Here is a 21,727-nt window from a genome sequence, read left to right as displayed (position 1 = left end):
TGTTGATACAATGGACGAAGTTTCATCATTTCGTTGTAGAAAGTGTCGGATGAATCTATTTTCCTCCGCGCAACTTGCATCTCACAAAGATCAAAGAGAAGAGGACGGTCCTGGAACAGGTCAAAAAGATTTGTTTAGTCACGAAAAATGTTCTTCTTGGTTCTTGGAAGACGAAGAAATGCTTCCTTGGGTCCATGATAGTGTGGAAGAGGTATGTTTTAGTTTCATTAGTTAGCTCTGGAAGTTTTGTAACTCAGCAAGCTACTTGGAAGTAAAAGAGGCAGTTACTGACATTGCATGCCCTTAGATGGACCATTTATTTCGTTTGTGTCTGTATTACATCCCTTTTGAAATCACTGGTGATCCTTGTAATCTGACTGGTTCTAAATGGTGCGATTTATTCCCGAAACACATCATTTTTCCTTCAACATGACATCTTTTTCCCCGCCAATGAGGAAGCGTTCATAAATTACAACCAACCAAATTGCAGGAAAATGAAAAACCACTTTAAAACTTTCTACAAACCAGCTCACTACTGGATCAACAAAACATTTGTACAGAATGAAAAATCTTGAAGCTGAACAACTCAATTTTGGGATTTGATAATGGATGTAATAAAGTGGTAATTGAACCTTGTGCCTTGTTTTGGTCTGAAATCATACTTGTGATTTCAAATCAGACTTACAGTGTTGTGTATTCATTTGATTTTGAAGTCACACGTATGACTTGTTTTAGACCAAATTGCATCCCACTCAGTTCTAGTACTACTATTCATTAATATGCTAGAGATGGATTAAACTAAATTAAAAGAACAACATAACAAACCCCAACATGGCGGCTGTCCCAGTTAAGCTGCCTTTCAATGCGCATGCATGTAAGACAACTGCTGGCCAAGTACATCATAGTGATCATTTTGTTAATTCTCATAAGGCCTTAGTGCATGGATCAGGGCTGAAATTGTAAGGAGATTAGATGCTGTCACTCTTAAGGTTAAAGGGTTAAGAACTTAAAACTAACTATGTGAATGCAAATCAGTGTTCAACTGTTGTCGTTCATCAGTAATTTCATGATGGAATCAAACCAAAAGTCAGATTTCTCAACTAGTCACTTGTACTATATTTTCTTGCTAACCAGCAGATTAAGAAAGATGTGAAATTTAAAGCTTAGTTTTCTTTGAATTTATAAAGCATGCCAAAAGTTTGTCACCAATGTAGGATGAAAAAATTGTGATCTTTTCAAGGATTTAGACCTCAAACCTTAAAATTTCAAGGCAGTGTTTGTGTAACTAGACTGGGAAATCAGATGGTCTTAAGTTTGAATCCTAATTGGGATGGGGGGGTTAGTTTTTACAGGATTGAATATTTTATCTTTGATTTTGTTACAGGCTCAATGGACTGAGGGAAAATTGTATTGTCCTAAGTGCAAGAGTCGCATAGGAGCTTTTGACTTTATTCATGGAATACACTGTAACTGCGGAAAGTTTATTATTCCAGCTGTCTGGATTCAAAAAAGTAGAGTTGATCTTATATTTCCTACAAGTCAGATAACAAATCTTGATATTAGGAACCCTACAGTACTGTTACCTTTCGATCAGTCTACAAGGAACTCTTTTGACAAAAATGAAGAACCACAACAAAACAAAGCAAAATCTTGTGTTGGAAATATCAGTCAGTTTGACTACACAGACCCCAGGGCAAATACAGACATTACACAGATTGAGTCATCCTCAGGTTTTTCAGTGGATACCAATGGCAGACTTGTGGATAGTGAGGGGAAGGGTGAGCATACAGTAGGTGCATATGAAATATCAGTTATAATCATTATGTTCTTACGGACTGTATTGTATTTTCAAAGATGAGAGTTATTTTCTGGTAATTGTACTAAATCATATGATCTTAATTTGAAGTATTTGTAGTGGTTGGTTTTGCCATGGGAATTGACATTAAAACATGAAATGCTGGCTCACATACCAGCAAGCAAACCAAACTCTGATAGAAAATTTTTTTGCACTGAATACTTGAAAATTGCAGTTTTTTGCAGAATGAATTTAATTTGCAACAGAGCAGTTGCTGACACATGTTTTGTATGCTTGTAAATTGCAGGCAAAAGGAATTGATTGCACAACTGTTCCATTTTACATTGTAGACATAAAGCACTGCGATGACAAAGAAACACCTACAAGTCATTCAACATCAAATGTCACAATGGAAAACATACCCAAGTCTCTCAGAATTCTAGCATGTGAGTGTATCATCTCAGAGAGTGATGTGGCAACATGTAGTGTGCAGCAAGATATTTGTTCAAATGCTTTTCATCAAGCTGAGTTATGTCCCATTCATAACTGTCAACAATGTTGCAGTATCAGATTACATGGGAATCATTCTGGTTCTACGGAAGCAGAAACCTCATCAGCCACCATACACAATGAGACACAGAGGTTACTGCCTTTGCATACATGTAGATTTGGCTTTGCTCAGCATTCAGATTGCTCTAAAGTCACAGTGTTAAAATCAAACACAAGGGGAGCAAATGACATCATTGACAATGGGGAAACTTACATGTATGTGCAGAGATCCAGGAGGAAAAGAAAGGGAAGGCATCAAATATCAGTGGAAGACAGTAACTTACCAGACATCTTAACTGACCAGAGGGGAGCTGAGAAGCCATCCATTTGCCATTTTTCAGATCAAATGACATACTACAGTTGCTTGCATGTTGATGAAGGCTCCAGTGAGCCTTCATATAAAACATTGGAGAACAAGGTAAACATCACGTACTCTGTACCTCAATTATATATGGCTCTCTTTGTTGCACACAAGTGAAACTAGTCTTGATAGAGGGTAGCTTTTTATTCTAATAAGAGCTGGAGTAAGCTTAGAAAAACAAAGAATACTTGAATTACAGCTGTTGACCTTAAAGTCATTATCATGCCATATACTGGTTTTAGTTTTGCAAGCTTATTCACTGTTTTCTTAACTTAAAGTTTAATTCATCTCTTTAACATTTACAAAGCAGGTTCAAAACTCACTAACTTTTCTTTTTGTGCCAAGCATGAGAAGGTCAAGTTATAGAGATAATTGACAGGAAGACACACAGTGGACCACTGATCACTGAATCTTGTTTGCTGTTTCTAAAATTGTAGACTACTTTTGTTGAAATCCAAGATCACCACTGCTGCGCTGTGTGTCTGGATTTGCTGTATGAGCCTTTTAAATGTTCATGCGATCACGTGTTCTGTGATCCATGCCTACGTCAGTTAAACTTCAGGACCAGTAACAGAGGCTCAATAAGGTGCCCTTTGTGCCGGCAAATAGTCGAACAATTAACACCAGCAACAGGTAAAAAGCCTCAACCCTTTACACTCTGGCGGTAGTATTTCTATTCTCCACACTGTTTTCTTCACATTTCCCATAGTGCTGACAAGGACAGTTCTAATTGACAATCTGGAGCTCACGAAAATGGAGATCATTTGCTGTACTCTTCACGCCTGTTTTTGCGTGTTCACTTTGTATGTTAAGTTACACGGCTGTGAACAGACTTGAATCAGATTTCATTACCTAAGTACCTAGCATTGCGCTTACCTTTTAAGACACATTTACTAACTGGGATGTGAATTTTTTTCTCCAAATTTTAACAGAACTAAGGAACGAGATTAGGCGGACTTATGATCCCCAGCTACTTAGGTAAGATACAATCCAGTCGTTAGTCTTAACAAGGTTTTTGATCGTCCATGATCATCGGTCAGAGCACAAGCGACGATCTTGGATATTTAACAAACGTGATGGCTCTCGCTACTTGGCTCGTCCTTGACCAAAAGTAAAAAAAAAAATGGTTTAAATCTGTAGTCGAGCCAAGTGTCCCTGACCCAGGCAGACCTTATCCTGGTTTCCCTAGCATAAAGCGATTGAAAGTACCACTACCTAATTCCCCCAGGGTGCGATGCTAGTCCATCACAAGTTACCCTTCCCCCGCCCCTCTCAGCATTTATCAGGCTTTCATGACAATTTGCCGGTACCCATTTACACTCCTGATGATAGAGAGGCGCTCTGAGAAAAAAGTGTTTTGCCTAAGAACACAATTCCAGCGCACCAAACATTTGTTCACCGTGAGGCACTCTGAGAAAAAAGTGTTTTGCCTAAGAGCACAATTTCAGCGCACCAAACATTTGTTCACCGTGAGGCACTGTGAGAAAATAGTGTTTTGCCTAAGAACACAATTCCAGCGCACCAAACATTTGTTGAACGTGTCTCCCCCAAAAAGCTTTGGTTAATTCGAATGTGTGGAATCCGCCTTTAGTACGTCGATTTGTGGGTCAGTGATTGTGAGAAGTACTGTTGTGTTTTAACCATAATTAGTTGCCATGGCAATTTTTTGTATTTCAGGAAACGTGACAAAGTTGAGCGTCGAGCTGCGTACAGAAAATGGCCCCTCCCTGCTAACCATGGTCCGTTACGGCGAAATATGTCACGCACTCGGCGAAGTGTCACGCTACCTTGTATTATCTATGCCTTTCTGATAGGTGCAAGCATGTATATGCTTCTGTTGATGGCTTTGCTTTCAAATTTGACAGCAAATAATGTAATAAGTATGTATTAGGATGAATTTCTTAAATGACATCGAAAGAAGTTCAGTAGTGTAATATAATGTAATGATACATACATACATACATACGTTTATTTGATAAAGCAGGTTATGATACATAATATGGCAGCCAAGGGCTGATGTGGACCTGCATCCAAAAATTATAAAAAGTCCTTATACACATATATTATAACAATATTGGTAATAAAAGTACACGTGATTTTAAGGTGGTAAAATGTAAAGGACGCAAAATAGACATAAAAAATCTGATGTAAACTCTAGAAATAATTATTTCAGTAAAGTTATGATAGCGCTACTGCAAGGAAGTTTATGTAAGTTAATATTCATAACAAAATGTGTATGAACAGTCGAACATATGTTAAAAAAGGAAAAGTTTGGATCGATTTCCTGGCCGTCCCGGGCCGACTGATGCATGACGTCAGAGAATTTGGCAGCTGATGAGAAATGTGCTGCTGGATTTGTCAATCCCCAAATTTTGTGTAGCATAATGTTTCATTTTTTTCTTGATAATAAAAGGACTTTTCATTCGTACATTGGCCGATCTATACGGGCCAGAGATAAACTAGAATTTAAAGGTAGCTCTGCGGAGTTAGCCACAGTAGTTCAGTCACTTTTGAAAGCTTTAAAAATTCCTTGCGGTGATTTTTACCCTTACCAAGTTCATTCCACTGTTAATGTACAAAAAATGTTGCTCATGATTACCAATGCAAACAACATGCTAAAGAAGATTTTTATTAGTAGGTAAATTATCTTAGGCGAAGTGTGTGTCGTATGGGAAATACATTGATCGTCTGAATATAACTTTTGACGCCTGATTGCTTGTTTTCAGAAATTTATTTACATCCATAGATCAAATTTACAATCTTTAGTTACCTAACCATAGAGCTACAAATCAATTTAGCTGGTTAAAATTACTTAGTCGTTTATTCGTTTATTATCTATCTGTACAGGGCTTGAACTTATACTAATAATTAATAAATTAAACTCCCCACATCTTGAAATGTTCGAGTTTTTATTCCCTGCGTTCTTTGCAAACTTGTACAATGACGTCATCGGGCCCTGCTTGGCCTATTGTCCTTATCAACCATACCAAAAGTCCTTGTTATGAGAATGTCGTCGAGTTTTCTGTGATAGTAGAGGTCTATAAAAGACCTAAATCAAAATGCTTTAAACAATTAATATAATTTTAAAAGGTTAAACTGTAATTCCATGGGAAGAGAAACCCACAGCATGTTTCGGAATCAATCAACAAACAAAATCAACTTTTACAATTTTTTTTTAGGTAATGATCAAGGAATGGTTGGTTGAATGAATATAATTGTGATTATGAAGGAACTAAAGATGTCTAGCCTTTTGTATCAGCTCTGTTTATACAAACGCATTTCATGCCAACATAATAAACTAAATGTCACTTTTGTAGCTTGGACCCTATGTGCACATGACTTTATTTATGGCCCGATTTGAAGGCTTTTCGTGGCCTTAGTCATTATTCTGCCCCACTTTGAGTTTATGCGACGTCCTCGGCAATAAAATCAGCCAAGGCTCTTCTGATTCGGTCCCTCAGTTCTCTTTTGCTTGTAGATGCAACAATTTGCTGGAGCATCGGGGATCTCTTTAGTTTGTGTTCTTGGGCTTCAATGATTGCCTTACTCAGGGGAAGTTTATCGACTATATCCTCCAATCTTTTTATTGCCTCTGCGCGAATCCTTTCTTTATCACCTGGATGCTCTTGGGCAAACTTTATCATTTCTTGTTTGACTTCGGTGATCCTACCTAATAACGAAGAATGAAAATAAAATCAGAATCCAATTGATAACAAAAGCTTAAAACCACCCAGAAGGGCGACAGTAGCACGGCCCAAGTTCCATATAACTGCTCACGCCCCAAAAACTCAAACCAGGAGCGGCCTAGTTGATTTTATTGAATTCTGTTTTAAGATAACGTCTGCATCCCCTTGTAATTTTAAAAAAGATGACTTTGTATATATTTAAATTTATGTTTACAATTCCACATTCGTAAGCATCGCTGGTTTAAGTTTAGACGTTCTCTACCTTCCCCTAGGTTTTAGTTTTTAGTTCATTTAGCGATTAGTTAATTGCAAACGACCATACAAGCTCACGTAGGTTTAACACTCATCGTTTTAAAATAAAGGCTATCTATTTATCTATCTATCTATCTTTCGGTAGGGAGAGAAGTCACAGGCAAAGTATACAATTTCTCTTGGTAAACCTTTATCGTACTTATTAAAGATGAATTACGTCTGCTGTGAAACGAGCAATTGGCGTGCGTCTGGGCACACAATTCTTGGCCAATCAAACTTACTTTTGACATATGCGATCTCTGCATCTTTGATGAAGGCTGTCTCCTTTTTCAATAGATCAGGTCGTTCCTTTTTATCAATGTTGAGGTCCTCCATGAGGTCTAAGGCAAGTTTTGTAGCGATAGCTTTATGATGTTCGGGTGTCAAACCTCCAACCTCAGTAAGAGCGTCAGCATAGCCCTCTAATGCCTCCACATCTACAAAGATAAATAGTTAAAGTGTACGTGAACTATGCGAGAAACTATCTGTCCTCTACTCCTACAAAATGTTCGCCTGGTCAAAATCTTTTCAGAAACTACTTTCTTATGAAAAAAAAAATATGTGTACCATGAGAGAAAGATGTTTTTTCTTATGGTCACGAGGGACATAGAAAAAAGTTTGAGTACCCATGAAGAATCAAGCCTCAGACGTTCGGATTTTGCGCACCGTTGCTCTACCACTGAGCCACAGAGATTCCCTGGTCAGCGAGGCTTATTACGAGGTTCATAGTAGAATAGAAAGATGATAACTGGTCAGCAGTATGCAGGACGCGTACCTGGAGTCTCAGCATCGGAGCGCGGAATCCGAGAGTCTAAGGTTCGATTACAAATAGGAACTCAGAACTTTTCTTTGTCCCACGCTCGTGACTAGATGAAAAACATCTTTCTTTATTCTTTATGTTAAGTACTTAGGGGTACTAATGGATAGTAATCTCTGTTGGAAATATCATATCAGCCACATCGCGTCATAGATCAGTAGTCATATAGGTATAATATCTAGATTAAGGCATTTCAATCCCTTCGTGACTTTCCTTAATATATACAGATCTCTTATTCTTCCATGTATCTCCTATGGCCTTACTGCCTGGGGACAGGCAGCCAAAACGCACCTAAACAAGATACTCCTTCAAAAACGGGTAGTCCGCTTAATGAATTTCTCTAAGTTTAATGTTCACGCTGTTCCACTTTTTATCTCTACCAATATTCTGCCTTTACCTTTAATCAACTTTAAAAATTGCTCTATCTTAATGCATGATGTCTATAACAAAGTCGTTCCATCTAACATTTCTGCTCTCTTTAGACCCATTAAAGAAGCTCATCATTATAACACACGATCTTCTACCGCTGGTAACTTCTATATAAACTACTCTCGACCAAATCACTATAAGAATTCTTTTTCCTCTATGGGCGCAAAAATTTGGAACTGTATTCCTGATGTTTTGGGACAGCTCCCAAAATATAGTTTCACGAAAAAAATAACCGAATCTTTACTTCAAATTCTTCTAAACCAGGATTCTTATCCTGATATTGATACATTAATGAGTGAAATGACATGAAACTAGATTTCGTTCAAATAAAGAGTATTTTGAGCTTTTCCTGTTTTAAATTATCTGCTCGTGGCTTCGTAATGAGTATGCCTATATTTTTGTATTCACTTTTTTGTAATTGACATCTGTACCTTTGTAATTGTTATTTATATTTTGTCATTAGAATAATGTTATTCTTAATATGTAATTGACACGTTTCTCATACTACCGCCCTCGATTAGCTTCGCTATATTGCAGGTAGACTTAATCTAGAAGTTAAATTGTGATTATAAATAATGATGTTGTTGTTGTTGTTGTTGTTTACAGAGCTTAAAACTTACCATCTTTCTATTCTATTTATGTGTACCATTATTGCACTTCCTTATGAAGAAGAAACTGTGCGTACTATAGCTATGCTCGCACTAGCGATGACGACGCCCAGCTGGCTCTACTCCACAAATTGATGTTGGATTTGATGCTGCTCAACCGATGATGGAATTGGACGAATATTGGGTTTCTTCATATGGACATATTCTAAGTACATTTCATTTGAATTTCACAATTACGACGTGTTAATTAAAAACCATTAAAACACGCACTTCCCAGGATGCTTCACAATAGAGAGGGGCAATGAGGGGATATGTTGGCAGAGAGAGAGAGCGACAGGAACTGCCAGCCCAACTTGCTACTAGCTAGAGCAAATTTCCTTCTAAAGTTACAACCACAGAATATGAACAACATATGACTAGAAGCCTACCTTTATCGACTTCCGTGACCTTTTCAGAGTCCTTTGAAGGAAGCGAACTTTTTAAAGTGGCTGCGAGCTTTCAATTTGAAAACAGAGAGAGGAAAAAGGTTATTTTCGCAGTACGAGTTGGTTGACAATGAAAAGAAATAGTATCTATTATTTTCAACGCTTTCACTTTAATGCATCAATAATACCTGGGTTCCTTACCTGTGTAAATTCTTCTTTCTCCTCAAGGTTGATATTTGCTGATTCGGCATCATTGAGAGCACCGTTATCTACAGATCATTTGAAAAGTGTGAACTTTGAATTGTTATTTGAAAACTGTGAACTTTGAAGTGTTAGCCTTTTCAGTCGATATTCTTCTGTCTCGAGTTATTTGTCTCATGGTTTAGTTAAACGTGCTTGGAGTACTAGTATCTATTCTCTATGATGTCCTTTTTACCGAAACTTTCAGCTCTCGAGTTTTCTTTTTTTGTTGTTTTTCATACGATTTTCAAAAGGTTCCAGTTTTACCTTGTTTCCAGATCTCGTCCAAAGCATTCTTTATCCCATTTGTTTCTGAAGGCACCTTAAAATAATGCAGTAATAAAATAAACTTTCTGATAGAAAACTATTACGAATATCACAGAGGGCCTATCATTCGTAAAAACTGGTCACCCGACTGGTCTAAATGGGTCTTTTTTGTACATTTGCTCTGACGATGGGCTAACGCTCGAAACGTCAGCTTTGGAACTCTTTTAGTGGTACATTATCAACTCAGTTGATAAAACAAAATTACTTTTTTTCGCTAGAGTTCATCTTGATTCCCCACATAATCCCAAAGCGGAAAAATGCATACAGTCCACGAAGTGAACAACTCGGCCAGAAAATTCCAAGTTATAACGAACCTCTCTGCATTAATAACCAAGTCTGGTCGGTTGTGGCTAATGGTGAGCTCTCTAACTAAGTTACACAAACCACCCTTCATTTCATTTTTTAACAGTTTGAATGAATCGCCGGTTCCTTCTAAAGAGAGGTTACGAAACATTGTGGAAACAGCTAGAATACCCTCATTTTTGACCGATACAGCTCGCTATAGCTACTTTGAAAATGATCTCTGAGAAATTCATGGTGATATGTTGCCTCTTAGTCACCATGGTCTTTCTGCTCTTGTGCGTTACGTTTGGTGGCTCTATATCGTTTGAGTTAGCAGATGATACATATTATTTTCGTGTTATTGTTACAGGACTTAGGCCCCGACAATTAATTTGTAAGATAAAGACTATAAAAGAGATGTTCAAAGATACTTTTATCTCAAAAAACCCAAACTGTAGCATGTACTTACCCTTTTATCCAAGTTTGTAGTTTGAGCCTTTTTTTTCAAAATGAATTCTTCTCCTGAGCCTGACGCATGGGCTTCACCGTCTGCCAGAGCAGTGAACAAATTCTTAAGAGCTGCACCAGTTTTCTTGTCTTTTGTTTGTGATTTTCTTTCGTTGTCAGTGATCCGGAACTCTTCGGTGTTTTGCGGTAAACTGTGGATAATGTCCGACTTTCGTTCAATTTTGTTGTCCAGTGCAGCTTTAGCGATGTCACCCATGGTTTCAGTGATTACTTCTCCTCTTGTGCTGGCATGCTGATAACCACTCCCTTCTTGTTCTCCTTCAGAGGAATCTTGTTCTTTGCTTTCACTTTCCACGGCAGAGTCTTCATCGTCGTCATCGTCATCTTCAGCGTCGCTTTCCCTCGGGATGAAGTTTCTCTTGTATTCGCCGGACTCACCGGACTCGCCGGACTCGCCGGACTCGCCGGACTCGCCGAACTCGCCGGACTCGCCGAACTCGCCGGACTCGCCGGACTCGCCGGACTCGCCGGACTCGCCGGACTCGCCGGACTCGCCGGACTCGCCGGACTCGCCGGACTCGCCGGACTCGCCGGACTCGCCAGACTTGCCGGACTCACCAGACTCCTCAGACTTGCCTGACTCGCCAGACTCATCGGATTCAGCTGAAGACTCAGGTAAATCTCCTGATCCAGATGAAGCTTTGGATTCTGCAATAACAATGAGACCACCAGTTATTTAACACTTCTGATTACGGATGTGGCAACCACATCCACAAACCTGCTGCGGAGAAGTCTGGAATGAATAGTTCATCTCATACTAAAATAGGCTCCTGATGCAATTTCCAGTTTGTTGTAGGCGAATAGTCAGCATATGAGCCAATTTGCACATACCTTGCTGGTCCTTAGGTATATCACTTCGCTTGGCAACACCTCCGTCAGCTGATTCACCGCTCTCTCCACTCTCCCCACTCTCTCCACTCTCTCCACTTTCTCCACTCTCTCCACTCTCTCCACTCTCCTCGCTTTCTCCGCTCTCTCCACTCTCCCCACTCTCTCCGCTCTCTCCGCTTTCACCACTCTCCCCGCTTTCTCCGCTTTCTCCGCTTTCTCCACTCTCTCCACTCTCTCCGCTTTCTTCAGAATTTTCATATTCTTCAAAGCCTTCAGCGTCTTCGTAGTCTGGAAAAACTGCAACAAAGACAATTGTTTAGTGCAGGTTTTAGACATGTGAAGAGACTGAAATGGCCTCTAGCACGCAGGATCACCGATAAACTGGAGGATACCATGCTATAATGCAAAACCTTAAATTATTGCGGAGTGAGTCATGTCAGACTATTTGATCTGAACCTGCCCTAAAACTAACACTAAGCCCATCTTTTTCGGAATTCATAGACACACTATAAAGACATTTCAAACAAAGTTGAATGACGTATGGACCTAATAAGCACTAAACGCCATTATTTTAAAGGAACCCGTGATAAAACCTTGCTTATGATTGGTTATGATCGATGTACCCACCACTCTGTTCTTGTGGTATCTTATTTCTTTTTGAAATCGTTGCTTCTCCGCTTTCATCCGATTCATCCGCGTCCTCACTTTCACCGGATTCGCCGCTTTCTTCAGACACTCCGCTTTCACCAGATTCGCCGCTCTCTCCAGACTCCTCACTTTCGCCAGATTCACTGCTATCCCAAGATTCCCCACTTTCCTCTGATTCTCCACTCTCTTCAGAGCCAGAATTGTCGGACTCGTCGGATTCCTCGGTATTTTGATCTTAAGCATATCGATATCATAATATGTTAGAGTAAAATTATCAGATACCATTGGATTAGTGGTTGTATAGGTTGACTTTGATAACTACTTCATTTCACAATTGCAATCTAACCTTATTCGGCGCTTCTCATTATGCAATCAAAATATTTCTGTGAGACTTATAGCCCAACGTGGCCATAATTTACATTTACATTAAAAAGAAATCGGCAGATAAAGCTGATTTTACCTTCCTTCTGTTCTTCTGATGGTATCTCGCTTCGTTTTGATATTCCGCCTTCTCCAGACTCTCCCGAGGCTCCTGATTCTCCCGATTCCTCGGACTCGTCACGATCTCTGGAAGTCCCTCCTAACGCGCCAGAACCACTCGAGTCTATCAATGATAAATCACAAACTCATTTTTATGAATTCATAGATATTTCGAATACTTCCATATTGTGCGGTTGATACTGTTGCCTTAGCTGTGCGTCAAGTGAAACGTGGGTCTCCAAACATTGCTTGCGAGTGCGACTCGCCTGTGGAACTGTCTGCACGACAATATCAACAACATAACAATGAAAAGCAACTTCGAAAAATATTTGTTCAAGAGGTTCCTAAACATCAAATCGAGTCCTAAACATCCTAATTCATTTTGTTTTTTCTAACTAGCTATCTTGAACTACTTTTTTTAACTCATTTTCACACACTTGAATTCTCATGATGATATTTCTTCTACATGGTATAAGCAATTATACATAGTTTTTTCATTTTTTTTTTTGTGGCCCACAATGTAAACTATTGGGTCCACCTGTAACTGTGATAGTCATTTATTTACCATTTATGTCTAATTTTGATGCAAATTTGTAGAAAACGTTTCTCTCTGTCATCCTTTAGTTATGCGACTCTTACTTCAAATAGGCATCTCAGTGTAATTTGTAATCTTGAACTTAGTGGGTTTCGCCTTCTAAGCTTAGTTTGGTTTGCTTAGTTTGGCTGCACCTTTTTCAACATCGCTGTTATCCCTTGAAATTGTGGCCCTCTTAGTGATCTCGCTGTCTCCTGACTCCCCTGATTCTCCACTTTCTCCACTTTCTCCACTTTCTCCACTTTCGCCACTTTCTCCGCTTTCTCCTGACTCTCCACTTTCTCCACTCTCTCCTGAATTTCCACTTTCACTATCCTCTCCAGATGCTTCTCCTGATTGGTCAGACTCTTTGGTTTGTTCCAATTTCTCAGTCTGAGCAGTTTCAGCTGGTTGGCTGTCTTCTTTGTTTTCAGAAAGAACTTCAGACTTGCTGGTTTCTTTGTCCTTTGCTTGTTCGGGTAAGTTGCCACTGCTAGATTTGTCAGCTGCCTTTGAAATCTCCTTTATTGCTGTTTAATCGTAAAAGGAAGTTTAATGTATAAAGCAACGGACACGGAAACTACTTCTAACGTTTTAAATGCCATGGAAAACAGTGCGATAAATAATGCAGAGGATTAACATCTAAATATGATAATTATATTGATCATGGCATTATAGGGACATGGAAATCACTTCTAACGTTTTAAATGCAATGGAAAACAGCGTGATAAATAGCGTAGAGGATTTACATCTAAATATGATAAATTGATCATTAAATCAATGACAGTATACGAGTTTCACAACCTGAAAGGTTTTAATCGAAAATAAACCAACGTTCCTTTGACTCTGTCTTTTCTTTTAGGTTAGGTTTCTTTTCATGATCCAAGGAGATCGATTGTATCGGCATTTTCCTTTAATGCAGCCCCATCGCTGACGATATCGACATGTTAAACAACTATGAATTACCTTTCTGTGTTTCCGTAGGGATATCACTCCTTTTAGATACCGCACTGTCACTTGCGTCACCAGATTCCTCAAAATCACCGGATTCGCCTGACTCTTCAAAATCACCGGATGCACCTGACTCGGCAGCATCGCCAGACTCCCCTGACGCGCCTGACTTGTCGTTTTCTTTCATTTCTAAAATTTAATATACGTCGATACTCAGTCCTTAGCTGGTCTGTCGATAGCTGCCACTCGCCAGTTACTCTTGATTGGATCTATATGATCCTGTCGTTATCACTTAAGCAAAGACGGTCAAATATACAACAAATAAATTGGTAGAGAGGGGGGATCAAGGAGCAGAATGGAACGTGCTATAAATATGGCATGGTATGCGAAATGCGATGACGTGCTCCCTTGTCAATTGTTGAGTGGGATGCGTTCCAATCTGGTAAAAATCAGAGGTTGCTGCTTCTGTCTTACTTGTTGGCAAGTAATTAGGGACCTTAAGCAACCACGACGGTGACGGCGACGGCAACGAGGACGTGAAAAAACAAGAGATCTAATTGGCAGAACAATAGTTCAACACGTGCGTTTTGAAACTTTCTACAATTCTTAGCCGTCCTATGTAAAACAACAACTTGAAATCGCCAAAATTTGTGTCGTCTGTGAACCGAAACCGCGACGGCAAATTAATTTAATTTCCATTTAGAACTCAACGCTACTTCTATACGTTATGCTGAGGTTGAGCTGTGGCGCCGTACGAGACAGTAAACTCATACAGCTATTTTTTAAATTCTAACTAAGAGTACAAATTCATTTTTTGATCGAAGTCTTCCTTGGCGTTGCCGTCCTGACTGCTTAAGGTCCCTATTATTTAAGGGGAATTAGCTAATTGTAAATTTTAGAATCACCGGACACACGACCTATCATGTACAATATATGAGATTTTGACCTTCTTTACTATGTGCACATTACAAAAAACTTAACTGTGTGGTTACCTTGCTCTTTGGGAATCTCATTTCGTTTGCTAATCGCCGATTCACCAGACTCTCCGGATTCCTCGTTATCCCCAGACTCTCCGGATGCAGCGCTTTCTCCCCATTCTCCTGATTCCTCACTCTCCCCGCTCTCACCAGACTCTCCGGAATCTTCAATTTCGTTCGATTCAACCGCCTCTTTGAATTCTCCAGAGGCACCGCTTTCCTCGCTATCTTTTTGTTTGCTTGCTTCTATGAAGCACGAATTTAAGAAAGTAAGTAGTAGAACTGAGTAGGATCCCCCTTAAGGAGCACCCTTTTTCGTTTTTATCGTGTATCGCCCAACAACAGTTTTAAAATATGAGAATCGAAAAGTCAATTGAAAAACACACATACCCAAAATACCCTTCACGATAAGATGAAGTAAAAAAGGTAAAAGTGGTTTTATGGTACCAGAGACGAAACGATCATAATTTTTACCATAAGTTCATGAATTCATTTTTATGAAATCTGGGCATTGACTTATAAACCTTACCTTCATCCTCCTTTGGTATTTCGTTTCTCTTCACCACATCTGACTCAGCATCAGATTCCTCAGAATCACCAGAATCGTCGCTTTCTCCTGATTCACTAGACTCCAGACTGTCTCCTGATTCTCCCGACTCTCCGCTTTCTCCTGACTCATTGTTGTCACTCGATTCCCCAGATTCTCCGCTTTCTCCTGACTCATTGTTGTCACCCGATTCCCCAGATTCTCCACTCTCCCCCGATTCACCACTTTCATCATAATTACCAGACTCTCCTGATTCGCCAGACTCACCTGAAGCTGAACTTTCGTCTTCCGATACTGAAGTTGCTGTTTCATCATCAACCTTCTTTGGTTCTTCTTTTTTGGGTAGATCAGAGGAAACTGAAGCTACCGGTTTGTTTCCATCTGACTCTCCCTGGCTAGAATCACCGGATTCTTCGGAGTCCTCGGAGTCAGCAGATTCCGATGTGGAACCAGACCCGTCCATTTCCTCTTCCTCATCATCATCGTCATTGTATTTGGCATTGCCTAAATTTCAGAAAATGATGTCAGTAATGGTTACGTTTAGAAAAGCTCATGTCATCAATCAAATGGTTGCCAAGAAATCAAGAGATGATTAGTGAGAGTCGCGATATAATTTTCATACATATATACTTTTGATAAAAGACAATTTCTGCCGCTGCCTCTTGTTTTACTTTGATTCTGTCTTGAAGGTACCCTGGAAAAGTTCTTCAACATTACAATGCATTCAAATTTACAGTTTTTTCAATAACCCGACTTTATTACCCTCTTCAAATACTTCTGTTGGGATAACGTTTCTTTTTACAGCTTCACCAGATGATTCCACGTCTTTTGCAGACTCAGAGGTTCCGTTTTTGTCCTCAGCTTCGTCGGATGAAGCAACATCTCCAGATCCGCTTGAAGGCACGTGCGATGACTGTTTCGACTCCATTGACTCAGCAGCTTCTCCTCTTTCTAACGATTCATCGTCGTCTGGTTTAAAAATTTTTGGAATGTCACTTCTTTTGGAAAATTCTATAGGGATAAAAACGGTACAAAGGAGAAGTCATTTACCATGTACTATAAACAGCCTCGACACAGGCTCAGTAACGGACTTTCTGTGGCATAATACAATACCTGGGTATTGATTGGTTTACAAGCCATGTAATGTGATCCTATATACTACATCCCACAAAGTTGGTAGGTGCGCGCATTTTTTCGCAATGCCTGTACCCTAATGTGCCCTCGTGGAATAATTGTAAAATATTTCGTTATTCATAGAACATGAGACAAAAAATAACATTGACTTGTAATACCTGTGTTTTCCTCTCCTGAAGCTAATGACTCTTGGGTATCTTTCTCAGGCTCTTTGGAATCCTCGGAATCTCCTGAGGTCACTGGCTGATTCCCGCCAGATAGCTCACTTTCTGAGGTTCCTGCCTCTGCATCCTCTGCTTGTTCTTTTGGTTCGTAAACTGAATTTTCTTCTAATTTGTTTTCTACAGGAATAAAACTCCTTCTTTTCTTTGTAAGATATTGCTTGTCATTAATTTCATCATTCGTTTCTACATTGCTTGTGCCAGGAATCAACCTGCTAACTGTGTTAGACATCTTTTCCGACTCATCTTCCTCGTTTTCTTGAAATAGAAAAAGAAGTATTGATTGGAAAAAAAAGATTGCGTTGTTTGTATCTTGTTACCAATAGAATTCTCCAAAGTAGGGGGAAAATCACAATGTGCATTATTAGTATATACTAAAATAGTGAACAGCATTGAAGGCGCGCTTTGATAGCCACTGAAACTTCGAATATCCTGGCTAATTATCTCCGGGCCACGCGTGCAAATCCGGGTTTTGCGCCCGAAAATATAATAATCGATGTAGGAATAAATTAGTTAGAATCATCTTTTTTTTTTTTTTTTTTCGCTATATTATCTCAATGTTTTAGTATAAACTAAAACAACTATTCACCTCAGTGTCGGTGGCCAGCAGTGGATATTTGCCTCACCACCTCGCGTCTCAGAAATTATCCACGACTAGCCACCTCCACTTCGGTGAAAAGTTGTTGACTTAAAAGAGAACGGCCTTTGTCCATATCTGTTTAAAATTTGCAGCAGTTCTTGAATTAGGAAAAGTCCTCTCAAACAGGAGATCTATCTAAGGGACGTGCGGTCATGAATAAGAGAAGATCCAATTGTGGGAAATTGTCGTAAATGCTACGAGAAAGTGCTCAATGTACATGAGTGTAGAGCGAAATACAATTCAAACTGACTAAAATGAAACACAAATGATTCCCTGTTACTCTGAGTTTCGTGCTTTCGCACTCGTCAGAGAGATGATTTATAAATGACGGCAGGAAAAAAGTTTAGCTGCCGCGTCGTATTTACCTGGTATTTCTGAACGGCGCGTTTTGTCCCCGTCCAGAATTGCGTCCACTATTGCAGAAATTATTGTTCTAACTGTGGATAAAAGGGACATTTTTTGAATAATAGACTTCATTTTGACGAGATTTGTCCGTTAATAAATGGTTAACAATCATTCATACCTTCTTTGTCGGCTTCTAGGTCATCTGCGTCTCTTTTATCTCTCCCTGTTAACGAAAGGTGGGGAAACTTATTATCGGGAATATTTGACATTTTACAGTCACAATAGCTTAAAGGACACACCCAGTCTTTGTAGAAAACTATCATTCGACTCATTATGGCTCAGCCAATGTAGTGTATTCAAGTTGTAAATGATAAACTGTAATGATTTTATTGTAGTGTATTCAAGTTGTAAATGATGAACTGTAATGATTTTATTGTAGTGTATTCAAGTTGTAAATGATAAACTGTAATGATTTTATTGTATTCTCCATTCTGTTAGACTGGGCGACGGAAGTCCTGGAAGGAACTTTTGTCGATGACGATGACAACTGAGTGGATCTCGTCATCAGAGTCAAATTCAAGCCAAATATTCTTCATATCTCCCTTTTGGCAGATAACATTACAATGCACCACTTTCGAGAAACTGAATAATTAGATTCAGAAATGGCGAATGATACGTGGTGTTTTCAATAAATGCCTCTGCGTTTCCATTTAAAAACATCAGTGACGCGAAATTTTTTTTTTTTTTTTTTTTTTTCGATACACTGACGTTCAAATTTGAACAGGCCGGATAGGTTTAGTATGGTGCGATGAATCATTTTAATATAGCTCTTCTCGTTTTGTCTTTCCTTTTATATTGTTAATTCCAAAATTATGGAATTGCCTGCCGAACCACGTCAGAAATGTCGGAACACTGCCTTTATTTAAAAAGAATCATTTGTACCCTTGATAATGGCGTCATGAAGTCGCCGCAACGTTGGGATATTATATCGCTCGTTTTTACCTGTCTATGTATCATTAAATCTTTTTCAATACGAATCTAAAACCATATTTATTTTCTATATTTATCGACAGTTATTGTGTTCATTTTTAAATTAATTTTAATTAATTTATTTTACTTATTGTAAAGCACCATGAGAGTTTTTTGATACATTAGCCATATAAATACTGTTTAACTGAGTCCGTATTTAGCCTGAACTACTTTTGACATTGAATTTTTTTATCATGGATTTTGTTTTTTATTTTTATTTTATAATTTTTTTCTTTTTGCGGCAATTGTTTTTCATGTCGAATTAATCCTTATTTAATGACTACTCTAATCCTTTGAGTTTCAGCTTTCTTTTGGAAGGAAATGCAAAACGGTTTTGCCTGACAACGAAAACCTACTTTACAGCATTCTTCAGAATGTGTCTTGGTTTAAATTTGATAAAAATTCGCTCTTTTATCGCTTTTAGAACGTTTTTAAACTTATCATATAAGGGGCAAAATTACTGAACTGTGATTGGTCAAGACAGAAGGCATTTTTTTTCTTAATTTTTGTAATTGCCCCAGGCAAAATTACTTGAAAATGATTGGCTGAAAATCGCTCAGCAACGGCTGCCAAGGTAAAGAAATTTCTGTTTGTTTTGTAACAATGGCGTCCCGTTTTGCGCGAGATCAGTAAGAAAACATTTTGCCCCTTATATTGTAAACAAGTAATCACATGGTTCCTTGTAAAATTAAGGATTAATATCACTTGTGTTTTCGAAAGTTGCAGAAATTGCCCGAGTCGCTGCGCGACTCGGGCAATTTCAGCAACTTCCGAATACATGCGTGATATTAATCCTTAATTTTACTCGGCCCCGTGCGATTACCTATACTTAAACGGAAGCAAAGTTGAGCGATTTTCGACTAGCAATCTATTATCCTTCTTTCTCTGTAACATATACATTTTTTCCAAATGCCATTTACACAAAAGATCTAGATGGAGTATTTAAAAAAATGTACAGCAGGTCTTTGGTTAAACCCAACCTGGTGTCGCCGTAATTCTTCATTGTTTTCTTTTCCGCAATGCTCCACGAAGGACTTTACGATAGGCGATATATTTTCGAATCATATAAAGGGGATAACTTTCTGGAGAAAATGTGATGCTGCGTCGCTGGGGGGAGGGGGTATTACAAAGCAGTTTGAGTTTATCAGTTAAGTTCATAATGTAAATTGGCACAGTAAAGCGTTTCTAAAACTGACGTTTCGAGCGTTAGCCCTTCGTCTGGGCAGATCGGCCTGACACACATCCACTTTAAATTTAACATTCCTCCAAGGTCGTATGAAGCAAAAGCTCTGAACAATCAAACTGTTTCAACTTTCCAACCCCATACACCCACGGAGACAAAGTACCGTATTGTTTTAACAAGCCTTAACACAACCGATTCATTAACACTGGCCCTGGCCCCCTCCTTTTCACTCATGTTGGTAACTGAAAAACTCGAAAGTACGAAGAAAGGTTGACATTTGAGCGGGTAGAGGTGTTTCGACAAAAAGTTTTCGTGGGTCTTGTCCCTATTAGTAAAAAGCCAGTAGTTTTAACAGCGTGTATCACAGGTTGCTCGTCAAACGTAGTCAGTTTGCATATGCAAGTACAACTGAGTTTTGACAGTTTCTATGGTTGAGTTATTTAATTTTGGATACATTCTAGTTTAAGACTAAAAAAACTCTTCTTTGTGCAAATATAATTTGGTTTTATCAACTGAGTTGTTAAATGTAAATCGGCCACCGTGACCGTAAATAGTTTGTAAAGCGGAAGTTTTGAGCGTCAGCCCTTCGACAAATATGTTTAGTTTTCTCTTTTAATGCAATGTCGACTCCTCCTCGATCTAAATTTTAAAAAACCAACTGTTAGCGATAGGGGTGCAAAACGACAAAAACTTAAAGGCAACAGTAAAACATTAAGCCATTTGTATATGACGAGAAAGGACATTTACTACGGTTTTCCGAACATGACCCACCTGAGGTTATAGGAGACAGTGACCCATGGAATTACCACCAAAGGTGCCACTATCTGGTGCTCGTCGGTGTCATATGTGGCAAACCCTGACTAACTCGATGCAAACGCGCTTTGAAATTAAATAATCCCTTCAGAACGTGTATGAGTGTCAAAGATAAGTTTGAGAAAGTACCAAAACGTTTTTGTCAACATGGGATAAACTTTGCCATAGATTGCAAGTTTTCCAGTAGACATGCTGTCTGTCTGAATTAAGTTTATGCCTGATTCTTGAGATCTCCATGATCATTTGAAAGCAATTATTAGTTTCAGTTTAGTTCTTTTGTTGCTGAAAACACACTGTGAGAGTTGAGTTTTGGCCCCGAAGTTTGCAGTGATGAGAAGTCACTGATGCGGAAAAGAGAACAGCTGAACGGGAAGGCAATTTCAGAAGAGTCTGTGCAGCTCTGAAACCGATTATCTTGCCTAAACTGTAAATATATTTCAGGGAATAAATTTGAAATCACTTCAAACACACTTCAGACAATCCAGTGGAAGCACTTCAAAAATTTAAGTCACTTTATCTCAATTTCTATTTCCGAACATGGGAAGTTACATATTTAATGAACTCAACAATCGCAACTAATTGAATAAAGTCAGTCTCTGGGCTTTTACCGAATACATCAGTCCGTTTAATAAAAATCTAAACGATCGTGGATCTGTTAGTTTGATCTCTCGAAACAAGTCGATCAATAGAGGGCTGAGGGAATTAAACAGTTTATGGCCACCATACAATCATCGCGACCAACTTGTTTTGAGTTCGATCTCTGATCTTACCAAAAATATTGAAAATAAGACGCGTACTTACGTGAAATTGGTGACGCCTGAGATAACCATGCCAGGCAAAGTATAAGAAGCACGCTAAATTTCATCTCACATGAGATTAGGCCGTCCTCAGACGACAAAAACTAAAGCGAAATATTCAGATATTTCTCTCTTACATTTACCAGTCAAAAGCTATCTCAGAATTTTAAATCAGACAAAGGTTGGCTTTTGGCGGACCACCCGCACCAAACTACGCCG

At 38.9% G+C, this 21,727-nt stretch overlaps 2 protein-coding genes across 4 annotated transcripts; one reads left to right on the top strand and one right to left on the bottom strand.

The window, feature by feature from the left end:
* Positions 1 to 10: 10 nt before the first annotated feature.
* On the top strand, positions 11 to 6,284 carry LOC111344276 (E3 ubiquitin-protein ligase RNF180). 3 transcript variants are annotated; one of them, XM_022951493.2, is made up of 6 exons: positions 11 to 211; positions 1,385 to 1,778; positions 2,146 to 2,762; positions 3,143 to 3,338; positions 3,638 to 3,683; positions 4,383 to 6,284. In XM_022951493.2, exons 1-6 carry the CDS (start codon positions 11 to 13, stop codon positions 4,594 to 4,596), a joined length of 1,668 nt encoding a protein of 555 aa, XP_022807228.2. In that variant the 3' UTR covers positions 4,597 to 6,284. The 3 variants fall into 3 exon arrangements, with proteins under 3 accessions (XP_022807228.2, XP_022807226.2, XP_022807227.2); XM_022951491.2 differs by having other exon boundaries at positions 1,385 to 1,789; positions 2,103 to 2,762; XM_022951492.2 differs by having other exon boundaries at positions 1,385 to 1,793.
* LOC111344275 (uncharacterized) lies at positions 5,418 to 21,727 on the bottom strand. Its single transcript, XM_022951490.2, has 18 exons — positions 21,513 to 21,727; positions 17,865 to 17,909; positions 17,707 to 17,778; positions 16,639 to 16,959; positions 16,109 to 16,357; positions 15,329 to 15,850; positions 14,815 to 15,045; positions 13,838 to 14,011; positions 13,027 to 13,401; positions 12,278 to 12,421; positions 11,797 to 12,051; positions 11,170 to 11,466; positions 10,280 to 10,986; positions 9,469 to 9,523; positions 9,163 to 9,230; positions 8,965 to 9,031; positions 6,925 to 7,119; positions 5,418 to 6,375 (listed from the first exon to the last, which is right to left on the bottom strand). The coding sequence occupies exons 1-18, from the start codon at positions 21,574 to 21,576 to the stop codon at positions 6,110 to 6,112; spliced, it is 4,107 nt and encodes a 1,368-aa protein (XP_022807225.2). The 5' UTR covers positions 21,577 to 21,727; the 3' UTR covers positions 5,418 to 6,109.

The sequence above is a fragment of the Stylophora pistillata genome, chromosome 1 (assembly GCF_964205215.1).
Source record: "Stylophora pistillata chromosome 1, jaStyPist1.2, whole genome shotgun sequence".
In the NCBI taxonomy this organism is placed as follows: Eukaryota; Metazoa; Cnidaria; class Anthozoa; order Scleractinia; family Pocilloporidae; genus Stylophora; species Stylophora pistillata.
Note: the sequence above shows the minus strand (reverse complement) of the source record. Positions and strands in the feature narration are given on the sequence as shown.